The 12,915-nt window shown below is 46.4% G+C and overlaps 1 protein-coding gene across 3 annotated transcripts in view; it reads left to right on the forward strand.

Moving 5' to 3' along the window:
- The first annotated feature begins 7,647 nt into the window (after positions 1 to 7,647).
- The window catches only part of GRN (granulin precursor), a 46,059-nt gene continuing 40,791 nt past the window's right edge, over positions 7,648 to 12,915 (forward strand). For all 3 annotated transcript variants that reach the window (XM_029572890.1, XM_029572889.1, XM_029572891.1), the window contains exons 1-4: positions 7,648 to 7,726; positions 8,820 to 8,957; positions 10,306 to 10,452; positions 10,941 to 11,028. In XM_029572890.1, the coding sequence (XP_029428750.1) occupies positions 8,820 to 8,957; positions 10,306 to 10,452; positions 10,941 to 11,028 (373 nt within the window). In that variant the 5' untranslated portion in view covers positions 7,648 to 7,726. The remainder of the gene's footprint in view (positions 7,727 to 8,819; positions 8,958 to 10,305; positions 10,453 to 10,940; positions 11,029 to 12,915) is intronic.

The raw sequence follows: 12,915 nt of genomic DNA on the forward strand, positions 1-12,915 counted from the left end.
TCCTAATACAATCTTTTTAAAGCCAATAGTTTACTTCTCTTCCTTCCAGCTCAATCCGAGGCAAGACTCTGATCTGGCACCATGAACCGTGGTTCACACCTTCCTGGGGATTTCCCTCACCCTTCCCATTTTATATCCCTTCCCTAAACTGACTTTGGCCCCATCATTTCAGTCACAGGCTTTGGCTCTTTCCAGACCCCTATGATCATGGGTCCTAAATCCAGCCACTAGATGCTGCCATTGACTCTTTCCTTCTCAGGCCCCCGGGGAGGCTGTGAATGTTGTTTCCGCAGCACCCCCCCCCAGCCAACCCAAGGAGCAGAAGACCTGAGCTGAGATTCGAACTCGGGACCCTCCACATGGAGGCACCGGGCCAGACTATCCTAGTTCAAATTTTAATGCCAATGATGTCAAGTTGTAGCTGGGAGGTATAGGTGCTTCAAGCGTCTCCCCTGCCTTATCTGTGGCAGGGATGCTGCCATCCTCCTCCTGCCTGGGATTTCCCATAGGCATGCACACGCACTCTCTTCTGATTCTTAAAGGGCCCGCGGCGGGGAAACGCCACCAGCCCTCCTCGACATCAGCCCCTCAGCCTTATATAAGGCTGCACCCTGCCGCTAGGAGACGCCTTGGCAACAGGTCTCCTTACTTATGCTGCAAGTTGCGTTCCTTCCTTCCACCTTGCTTCGTTGGACCTCCTTGGCTTGACCCCAGACTGAATACTGACCATGAGATATGCCGCCTGCCTCGACCCTTTGCTTGGAACCCGACCACGAGTTACTTCACCTGCCTCGTCCTTCAGAGACCCCACATAAGTCCTGCCGGCCCCAGCACCTGAGGGCTCAACCCAAGGGGAACGTGGGCTGGTATTGGTGAAAGTCCAGCCTTGCCTACTGATGATGGGGACCTGTGGGGCTTCTCACAACAGGTAGCGTCAACCCCCCCCCCCCCCCTCGGTCCAAGATCCTCCTAGTATCACCACGGAAATAATCTACATGCCGTAACTACGCCTTCAAATGAAGTTTTATTCTGTGTGGTGCAGAGACTGTCACATTATTCCACTTATCTGTGAACCTCATCAGTTATTGGAATACTGGAATTCCAAAAACGGCCTCAACCTCTTCCATTCGAGTGCAACTAAGTGCAATAGCAGCATATCATCAGCAAGAGAATAGAAATTCTGTCCCGATAATCCGCTCATCTCCTGATTCATGAAAGGACTCATTCATATACATTTTCCCATGCAAAAACCTCAGGTGCCCTGGGACATAAATGTAGATTTCAGAGTTTTAATGGAACTGCCTTTTGAGCTTCCTGGAGAAAGCCGACCTAAAATACTTGACATGGAAAGTAATAATCTTGGTAGCGATTACTTCTGCTAGAAGAGTGAGACCATTGCAAGCACTGGTACACTTCTCACCATGCTGACAATTTTTCCATGACGGTTCTATGGACCTATCCAAAGTTTTGCTAAAGGTGATATCAGCATTCCACTTGAAGCAATCCATAACACTCCCTGCTTTCTTTCCAAAGCCACTCAAACAGGATCAGAACCAACAGCTGCATACCTTGGATTGTAAATGAGTGTTAGCTTATTACAAACGCAGAACGCAAGATGATAGACACTCCTAGCAGCTCTTCTTGTCATGCGATCCCAATACATTGGGTATACCAGCTGCGAAACAAACTCTCTCCAATTGGTTAACCTTCTGCCTTACTCTTAACGCATCCTATAAAGGCGCATTATGTCAGAGCAACAGCTGCCTCTATAGCATGCTTGCAAAATGTGCCTCTAGAAGAATTCTGTAAAGCAGCCACCTGGTCATCTGCTCACACTTTCACATCCCACTGATGTCTTGACAAATTGGCAAATGCAGATGGTTCAGTGGGGAAGGCAGCATTGCACCAACTATTGCCTAGATAAGTGCTGTATACAGAGGAAATCCAGGATTAAAAAAAATAAAATTAAAAGGAAACTTTCCTAGATGAGATCAACTCTTCATTTTTGACAACCCTTAGCTTGGGACTCCCCATTCAGTATGGCTAATTCAGCCTGCTCATCAACGGGGGGAAAAAAAGCAAGTTTGTATAACATAAATGGTGTTTTCTGTAGATAGGATGAATTAGCCATGCATTCCCGCCCTCTTCCCTGGGCAACATTTGTATACCTCTGGATATCTTCCTTGCTAGGATATGAATTGAGGAGACTTCTAGAATGATTATTCGCGCCGGAACTGCTGCGCTTGCCCAATAGAGCGAAAGCTCTAAAGCTTTGAGAGTCAGCTCCACTTGGTGCTGCCTGATGACATAAGTACATAAGAACATGCCATACTGGGTCAGACCAAGGGTCCATCAAGCCCAGCATCCTGTTTCCAACAGAGGCCAATCCAAGTCACAAGTGCCTGGCATGTACCCAAACATTAAATAGATCTCAAGTTTATTGATTAATAGCAGTTTATAGATTAGCATGGCTAATTCACCCTGCTGTCTACAGAAAGCAAAGTTTATGGTAAGCAAACTTGACTTTTCATCAGAGAACTAAAAGGGATCTTTTATATTATAAGCAAAGATTATTTTTATATGGGAATAAATCTGGATGCATGATGGTTAATTTATTGTGATATAAGATGGGTAATACTTATATCACTGCTTTGAAGGATAAATCTGGGAACTTAGTACATTCCACTGAAAAGATTAATGATGTATTCTCTCAATTTTATACAGACCTATATTCAACTGAGAAGGAAGCTATACTTGCTTTACATGCATATTTGGAATCCTCATTACCTAAATTGATGGCCTGACTAATTGTTGGTTTTAAATTGTCCCATAAGTGCTCAAGAAATTTGGTGTCCTATTAAACAAGCAATGCTATTTTTCTGGGTCAAAGAGGTTCTTCTTCACTCAGAATGCGCGATGTGTGCTGTATTCTTATCACTGCTGTGGCAGCGATAAGAATACAGAACCTCTTTGACCCAGAAAAATAGCATTGCCACAATTTCAGCGTAAGCACAACATTTGATTGGTGAATTCTCACAGCCTAGACATATGGATACCATCCATGCTTAAAAGTCATTCCCTGATGAAGAGAGTCCACTCGAAACATTGCAGTGTCGGGATTAAAAGACTTATTGCATGAAGTTTTCGATTCAGCATCTTTGCGACAGAACTGTGAGTTGTGAAGTGGTATAACATCATTTAGTTGTATACCACACTGGTCTGCTGGGGTTTTCCAATGATTATAACCTTTCTCCAACAACCTGCACATTGGAGTTGGATTAAGTAGCCATAAGAGGCTTCTTCATATAGCCCAGTATTGGCACTTTATGAGGTTCCCCAGTTCAAAATACATACTTTCATTTTCTAGCTAGACTTTTTCACAATTTAGTATTTATCATAGTGTCTGGCACCATCTGGATCTATTATTTTGAATAGATAACCGGTAACATAATTTCATACAATATCTATTTGAATCATGTCCTATAATCACAAGCGGACTGTGATACATTACAGGAGGACCTTGGAAGATTGGGCATCCAAATGGCAGATGAAATTTAATGTGGATAAGTGCAAGGTGTTGCATATAGGGAAAAATAACACTTGCTGTAGTAACACGATGTTAGGTTCCATATTAGGAGTTACCACCCAGAAAAAGATCTAGACATCATGGTGGATAATACTTTAAAATAGCTCAGTGTGCTGCAGCAGTCAAAAAAGAAACAAGACTGTTAGGAATTATTAGGCAGGGAATGGTTAATAGAACGGAAAATGTCATAATGCCTCTGTATCGTTCCATGGTGAGACCGCACCTTGAATACTGTGACAATTCTGGTCGCCACATCTCAAAAATGATATAGTTGCACTGGAGAAGGTATAGAGAAGGGCAACCAAAATGATAAAGGGGATGGAACAGCTCCCCTATGAGGAAAGACTAAAGAGGTTAGGGCTGTTCAGCTTGGAGAAGAGACGGCTGAGGGGGGATATGATAGAGGTCTTTAAGATCATGAGAGGTCTTGAACGAGTAGATGTGACTCGGTTATTTACACTTTCAAATAATAGAAGGATTAGGGGGCATTCCATGAAGTTAGCAAGTAGCACATTTAAGACTAATCTGAGAAAATTCTTTTTCACTCAACGCACAATAAAGCTCTGGAATTTGTTACCAGAGGATGTGGTTAGTGCAGTTAGTGTAGCTGGGTTCAAAAAAGGTTTGTATAAGTTCTTGGAGGAGAAGTCCATTAACTGCTATTTATCAATTATACTTAGGGAATAGCCACTGCTATTAATTGCATCAGTAGCATGGGATCTTCTTAGTGTTTGGGTAATTGCCAGGTGCTTGTGGCCTGGTTTGGCCTCTGTTGGAAACAGGATGCTGGGCTTGATGGACCCTTGGTCTGACCCAGCATGGCAATTTCTTATGTTCTTACATCATTGCTAGGTTTAGTGTTTTCAATTGTTTTGTCTATGGGCAAGATTAGTTGAATGTCATCTGCGTAGATGTGGTGTGTGATACCAAGTCCTGCTAGGAGGTGGCATAGGGGTAACATATAGATGTTAAGTAGTGTCACTGATAGTGTCGCTGATAGGGCTCAGCACTATGAAATCCCTCCAATCCCTGCATTGGAGGGATTTCATGTAGTCGCAGTGCTTTGGCAGTAGGTTCCTTGGTTTGGATCTGGACCAGGGCCACATCTCCCTTATAAGCCCAAGGTGAGGTCCTAAAGAGGTGCGTCCTCTGTCTCCATCAGCTGTGGAGGGGGGAATTCCCTTCCCTAATAACTGGTCTAGCAGGACTCAAAGAGAGAAAATGATCAGGTGAGCATAATTTAAGCTTCAGGTTTCTACATTGGCGAGTGCTTTCTTCATGAAGAGTTTTCAGTGTTGCTGTGTTAGTGTGAATTTCCGGGTGACTTATTGTGGCAGGAAGAGGTGAAGGTTATCTCCAGTCTTGTCTGGTGTGCAGACATTGCCACCAGCGCAGTGATTTGTTAAAGAGGGGAACTGATCTTTCTCATCTAGATATGGTCGTACTGACCTGGGAAGCCAGATAGGAGCAGATAACCTCCTTGACTCCGGCCTTGATTTGCTTGCTGTGTCTTTCCTTGTTCCCCTCCCTCATCCCCCCCAGCTGTTCTGTCTCCATATTTCTTACCTTGTTTATTTTCTCTATCTTTCTCCTGCCTGCCTTTCACTGCTCTCCCCTCTAAACCTTTTGTGTGCATCGCTGCATGTTTTTCTGGTTTCTTTCCTCCACGATCCCTCCTTCTCCTCCTGTTCCCCTGCATGTTGTCCTGATCTGCAAGGGACAGGCCTGGGCTTGTGATCATGTGAAAATGGCTCTGACCGCTGTCTTTTTTTTTGTTTGGTTTCTTTCCCCGTTGTAAGAAGTCAGACTTCTCTTTCCCCTGGCAGAGTTGGGTCACATGCTCTTAAAAACAGGAAGCTAGAGAATGTGGGCCTCTCGGGCTGCGGCGCCCTTGCTTCCTGGTTAGCCAGGGCTGATCCTGATACTTTCAGTGAGGAGTGGCACCAAACCCATGCATTTGGCTCCTGCTTTAATGTTCATGTGATTCGAGTGATCGTGAATCCGCACAGCATGTAGGGTCATGGGGGAGAGCCCCTTCCATGCTGAGAATTTCATTCTTAACTGAGTTGCTGAAATAGTTTGCAATGTAAATTATTTTTCCCAGGGTAAAAGGACTCCATCGCTGCCTTACAGGCCGATACAGTAAAGTCTGCGGGCTCGGCCGATACAGTGAAGTCCACGGGCTCGGAAACCGGACGCCAGCAAAATTGAGCGTCCGGTTTTCGACCCGACAGCTGTGGGCCAAATTCAAAAAACATTTTTTTTTTTTTTTTTTTTTACTTTTCAAAACTTTCGGGACCTCAGACTTAATATTGCCATGATATTAAGTCGGAGGGTGCACAGAAAAGCAATTTTTACTGCTTTTCTGTGCATTTTCCCGGTGCCCGAAGAAATTAGCGCCTACCTTTGGATAGGCGCTAATTTCTTAAAGTAAAATGTGCGGCTTGGCTGCACATTTTACTTAGTGAATCACGCGGGCATACCTAATAGAGCCATCAACATGCATTTGAATGTTGAGGGTGCTATTAGGTTCGGCGGATTAGACGCACGTTTTCTGCCCCTTACTGAATAAGGGGTAAGGGAAAACGCGCGTCCAGTGGCGGGTTAACAGTGCGCTCTGTCAGAGCGCACTGTACTGTATCGGCCTGTTAGTGCAGGATAGCCCATGCTAAGATTTTTAAGCCAACTGGGGAGCTTATGGGGTAGCTGACATTGCCAGGGTTGCAGGTGTGGGTGAAGCTGTGCCTGATTGTGGATTTGCACACTCCCCTTAGTCGTCCCCCCTTTCTGGTAGTGAGATCTGCCAGCATTGGTTGTGGCTTTCAGGTAGTGTGAATACCATTGTTCACAAACACCAGGACGTGTACGGTTCTGCTCTGGGTGCTGTATTTCAGAGCTGCTCAGTTACCAAGCATGCCTTCCGAACAGGGAAGTGAGTATCTGTAAGCTCTGCAGTTTTCCACAAACAAAACTGCAAGGTCAAATTGTGGCTTGATCTGCTCCTCCTCCTTTCTCATTCTGACTTTTCTTCTCTAGCTCTTTCTGGTTCCACTGGGGAAAGGAGAGCCCTCAGCATATTCAGATCTGTTAGCTTCCCCCCCCCCCTACCACACTACCCTTCCTGAAGTATCACAATTGTTCTCCTCCTTTTCTGTTCTTGGTCTTAAGGCTGCAGTCTGCGACTCTCTCTTTATTGTAACAGGGGTGCAGGATAACTGGATCCTTTTGAATTAAACTTGGGGTCTTGTTTTATGTGAAATCGTCTGCTTGGCTACACTAGAGGACCATTACTTGGTAGGAATAGGGGAAAGACAAATATCACACAGCTCTCAAAGGTCCTCAGTTACTGGAGGAATAGCCCAGCAGGCTGAGGACCAGAGAAGCCCGGGTTCAATTCCTGCTTCTCCCATTGATGTTCCTTCTTTACCTGTGGTACAAATATTAAGATTGTAACTTGCCTTGATCTTGTATTTGGAAGGCAGGGAATTTTTAAATCTAAAATCCAAAACCATTCCTACCCCAGACGAGCACAACCCAAATGCTCGTCTTGTGGAATATCCATTTATGGAATTTCTCCTCTTCCTTTTGATAACAAGGGATGAATGAGATCATCCTGCATCCAACAGCCCCCCCTTGATCTAGGTTCAGACTGCCACCATCTGGCTGGCTTTTTTTTTTCCTCATGGTCCAGCTTTAATAATTTCCAAATGAGATCTCTCTTCCCGGATCCTATCGTCGAAGAGCGTGGTTAATGTCTTCGGAGGAAATAGCCTGCTGCCAGACTTCCGGTGACCCCTGCTTGCATAAGAGAAGGGAATGAAGAGCAGAGACCAAAAAAAGGGGGGTTGTCCAACCCTAAAGACCACCTTTGGTGTGGGAGGGGGCGAAATGCCAGCCTGCTCTGGGTATAGGTTCTGTACTACCCTCCCCCCCCCCCTGTGAACCTGTAATACTGGTTTGTGATTCTGCAAGGGAGTGTTTGTAAATCACATGGGAAATCATGTGGTGCAACTCGTGTTTATGGCTAACAAATTGCAAGCAGTCTGCTTTTTTTTTTTTTCTCTCAGCCGGGAAACGAAACCCATCCTTCATTAGTCGTGTCGCTTTTTTTCACCAGCTCTATTTGTGGAGGATTTGCAGGCAAGTAGGATTTATTGTACCAGGTTTGGCTGCCTGAGAGTTGCAGTTTAATTTGGTGTTGATGTGTACTGGGTGGATCTTAGCACAAGTCTTCATTTTTTGTGTGTACGTGCCTCACCCTTTCAGACCACTGGCAGCGTCTGGTCAGGCACCCAGTACTGGAATAGCATGGGCAGAACGGGCTCTTAGGGTCTCGGTACTGGAATAGCAGGATAGGAGTGAGGTTCATGAGCGGAGCTGTCTCGGAGGGTCTCTCTCTTCTGGACTAGCAGTGAATGCTACAGGGCAGGAGTGAGGTGCATGGACAGAGCTGTCTGTCAGTACTGGAATAGCAGGGGGTTCTGCAGGGCAGAAGGAAGATGCATTTGGCAGAGCTGTGAAAAGTTACATCTGATAGCAAGTTAGAGGATTGTTTTTGTATTTAAAATGCAGATGACATGGAGGAGTTAGCCTAGTGGTTAGAGCAGTGGGCTGGAAACCCAAGGTTGAAATCCCACTGCCCCTCCATGTGACCTTGGGCAAGTCACTTTACCCTCCATTACCTCACGTCCAAATTTAGATTATAAACCCTCTGGGGGAAATACATTCAGGTACTGTAGGTAATCTGCTTTGATGTGCCAGAAAGCAGAATATAAATATAAGATGTGTTCTTAATCTGAGAGGCCACACCTTACCATAACCCACTCTAAGACCTGAGCCCTTAAAAACTTATTTATGAGTCACTAGGATAACGTCTTGTGGGCTATTTTCACTTGTCCAGGTAGCTTCCTTTTGAAAATGATCGACAGTGCATGGGGACAAGAGTATCTGTGGACCTTGTGCCTGCTATTTCTGTGGGGCAGGTAACCCATAGGGAAAGATGCACACGGCTGAGTTGAAAAAAGAGCAGAGGTTCATGGAGTCTAATGTTCTTCTAATTGCTTACATGGTGATCTAGGGGAAGGGAAATAGGATCCAGGAGTGCTGAGTCTTAAAAAAAAAAAAAAAAACAAAACAAAAAAACAAAAACAACCACCGCCAGGTGGCTTCTAAGGAGGGGAAGCAGTGAGGGTAACTGGTTATTGTTGGCATGTCACATGAATGTTCTTTCCAGATGATGTTGGTGTCATCCGTGCTGTGGCTGACCCTGGCTGGTCTGGTGACAGCTCTGCGGTGTCCCGGTGGCCAGGACTGTGCTGATGGCGGCAGATGCTGTGAGCTTCCTGGAGGAGGATCTGCCTGTTGTCCGCAGGTAGGCGGGAGTTTTTATGGATTGGGTTGCGGGAGGTGGGAATTGGGTTGGAGAGGTGTGAAGGCATTATCTCTAATAAGATTTGCTCTCAGGCGGGATGGATTGCTGGTGTCGTCATTTTGATTTTTAATAAGGTAGCAGGTGCTTCCTGAAGCCATGTTGTAACTCTGAGCCAGCTTCTGTTAACAGCATAGAAGTCAAGCTGCCGCCCAGGCCTCTTCCTAGAAATTACAAATATTGTGTAATGCCCCTGCTTCTAAATGAATGAGGTGTTTTCTTGAATTTGGTTTCTCATATGGAAATGACCTAGGCTGATTCTATAAGGCTGAAGCAAACCCTGTCTTTCATTAAAAAGAGAATTGATTGTATATTAAAAAAAACCCCAAACAAACCTCTCAAATACTGAAAATCCATGCAAAGCATCTGTGTCTGAGGTGGGCCCAGACACCTCGCTTTCTCCACAGATATTGTCGGAGGGGCCGATGTTTTTTCGTCATACTCCCACCCCAGGTGATGCAGGATAAGGAGCTGGGACAGATCAAAAGTTAACAAAACTGAGAAAGCAAGCACTAGTGCTGCAAAGTATCCTGGAGTAGCTGAGTAGTGGAAAAGCTGGTATTCCAGGCTAGCAGCTGTGAGGGGAAGTTTGCATAAAATATGGCAAACGGGCATAGACTGTGCTCAGATTGAGGGCTGAAGCTCCATTTTTGGGGTCCCCATATAGGTTTGGTTTTATGATAGCTGTTGTAAATATTTGATCGTGATTTGCCTGCAGTGGCTCTCGCGGTCCACGCATATGTTTTGGCTGTCCTGTTGACCAGACTGCATCGTGGCCCTTGAGGACCGGGGAAACCCACACAATGCCTGGCGGGGCCTCTGAGAAATCGGCCACGACATAACCATTGATGGAGGAAAGCAACATGCATGTGAAATGTTTAAAATGTGACGATGTAGACCTTGTTATGATCGATTTCAGAAAGTGACCAGACACGATGGCCCTGTTAATGCTGTATAGATTTAACCTCCACAACTTATAAAACCCAAAAGTAGCCCCTCTTAATGTAACCAAATACCAACAAACGGAGGACAATGTGTTTTCTTATGTAATCTGAGCTTATTTAGTAACACTGGACATCCATGTACATGAGAAAACACATTGTCCTCTGTTTGGTATTAGATTTAACCTCCAACCAACGTTTGGAATATTAAGGCGAGGTTCTTTCAATGGTCTGAGGCGTGACATTTTTAAAGAAGATACACTGGAGGGAGTAGTGGAAGTTAGGCCTTGGATTACACGAGTGCCTGTGACCTGCCTGCTGACCTCAGTAATTCTGGCCTCTTTCTTCAGGGCGTTGAAAGGTCCTTGCCGATGGTGAAAGCGGGGAGCAGGAGTGAGGCTTCCGGGAAGCTGTGCCCAGGTAACGTCTCGTGTCCGTTGGAGTACTCCTGCCTCCGTGCTCCGGCAGGGTCTTACAGCTGCTGTCCCTTGCTGGAGGTAAGCATTTGGCGCTGCTCGCAGGCGGGTCTGTTCATGTATTCTCCTTCTAGTATTATACCTGTCCTTTCACATCTCTTGTCCTCATTCTGTTACACCTGGTCTAGTTTGGGCATCATATTTTCTTATTTAATCTTAAGCACGCCACTTAGGAGGCTATGTGCCCTCTTTTTTCCTTAGTGTTTGAAGCAGCTGTGCCTGCCCACCAGCAGCAAAATTAGGTCTCTAATAAGTGAAAGAGATCCCCCTCCCCCACCCTTTTTGCATAGCAGTTAAACTGGTCTTGCCTCGTTTTACCATGTCAGAAGTATCTTAAACATTTGTTCAGCTTTACTGAAGGCCTGGACTCTGTCCACCCCCGCCCCCCCCCCCTCCCGTGCTGAGTTTTTTTTTTTTTTTCCCAGACCTGCCCGCACTGCTTCCTCCTCGCCGTGTTTCTTCTGACTGGGTGCTCTGATCTGCTTCATTAATTGATTTGGTTGCTTTAGCAGGCCGTCTCCTGTGCTGATGGCAGGCATTGCTGTCCCTGGGGTGCCTTGTGCAGCTTGGACGGGAAGTTGTGTCTTCAGCGTTCTGGTAGGTCTGCAGAACATCTGCCTTGCACGACACTTCTGCACCTCGACAGACCTTTTATGCAAATGCAAGTGCATCTGCCGCTACGACACTGATCGCGGTTGTACCACTAATTTGTTTGATTATAAATACACTTTGAGTAATAACTTAAAAAGCCACTTCACTTGTAGTATGTAGGCTTTCTTGCTGCAGAGCTCAGCTTATGTTTTGTGGGGTGGAGGGGCTGTACTGGTCTTATTTTTTTTTCTCAGAATTAGATGAACCCCAGGATGTTGCTTGGTGGATGTCTGTGTACCCTCTAGCTTTGGTCAGATTTGAGAGAGGGCATATACCGTGAGCTACCTCTTCCTCTTCGTCCTGCTAGACAAGTAACTTGTGGGAATCTCCCTCCCATCAGCAGAGGAGGGCAGAGTGCGAAATCTTCCTCTCCGATGTCACTACCGGAAAGGCTGGCCCAGCAGAGGGGGAAGTTGGTAGCCTCTGCCTCCAGCAGATGGGACGGAGCACAGATGTCGCTGGTCCAGCAGTGTAAGAAGGGGCTCTAGGGCCAACGGCCTTCCCTAAGGTCGCTTTCCTGGAGCCTGGGCCAGGGTGGAGACCCGCGGGATGACAGCCTCTGTAGGTCTGATCTTCCCTCCTCGGGGCAACCAGTTGTTTTTGGTCTCCTGGTTTCCTGACAAAATCGCCTACCTGTGAGTCAAAAAAAAAAAAAAAAAAGGCGGGAATCAGCCCGGCCCGAACCATTGCTGCCTGCCCCAGGTGCAGGGCCCAACGGGTCCCTAGTGTCTGTGGCTCTTTGTGCTCCAATTGTGACGGTGAAAAACAGGCCCCGGTGGAGGAGGGAGGAGGTGGAGCTGGGCCGATTGAACAGCACGCGCCAGGGAGCGTGTCCTTTCCTCTGCCTCGGGAGCAAGTTTCAGGGCAGTCAAGGCATTCCTTCGCAGTTTTGGAGGGTGGGACAGCCCCAGGCAAGCAGCGTTAGCGTCCAGAGCTCCTGGGGGGGGAGGCGTTTTCCTCTGGCTTCATTTTGGCTATGCACCGAGCCTGTCCCCAGTTGAAAGGTAAGAATAAGGCTCCTTCTTCAGGGGAAAAGCCCAAGCCTCTTCCAGATTGGGAAGATTGGAGTCCTGAAGTGGAACCCGGGGGGGGGGGGGGGGATTAGGAGAGGAGGAGGGCTCTTCCCAGGAAGACCTAACACTAAAGACGGCAATGTTAGTGGCCCTGTGTTTGGCCAGAAGGATCTTGGAGTTGCAAGCGCTGTCCTGCAGGAATCCATACTTATCCTTTTCAAAGGAAATATGACAATCGGACCGGTACTCACATTTCTGCCCAAGGTGGTATCAGAATTTCATCTCAATCAGCCCATTTCTCTTCCTGGATTTAGGAAGGCGGAATGCATAAGGAAATGCAGAGATTTGAGGGTCCTAGATGTTTGCAGGAGCCTCTTAAAGTACCTGGAAGTGATCAATGACTTTAGGAAGTCAGACTGTTTATCTTGTTCATAGGACCCAGAAAAGGGCAGGCAGTGTACAAAGCCTCAATCGCAAGATGGATTAAGGAGACAATAGCAACAGCCTATGTAACGGAGAACAAACCAGCGCTGGAGGGGCTATGGGCGCATTCCACGCGAGCACAAGCAGCATCTTAGGCAGAATACAGAGTAGTTACACCTAGGGACATTGGCAGGGTAGCCATGTGGTCGTCTGTTCAAACTTTTACAAAACACTAAAGATTACACTTTCAAGAAAGGGAGGAAACTAGTTTTGGTATTGGGCTTTTGGAAGCAGCACAGCTTAGGTGAATCCCACAGGTTACTGGTCTGGTAGGACGAAGAGGAAGTTACCTGCTGATTGGCTTTCCTAGAGTCCTGACAGACCAGTCTAGATCCCG

This window comes from Rhinatrema bivittatum, chromosome 12 (genome assembly GCF_901001135.1).
Source record: "Rhinatrema bivittatum chromosome 12, aRhiBiv1.1, whole genome shotgun sequence".
Taxonomy (NCBI): domain Eukaryota; kingdom Metazoa; phylum Chordata; class Amphibia; order Gymnophiona; family Rhinatrematidae; genus Rhinatrema; species Rhinatrema bivittatum.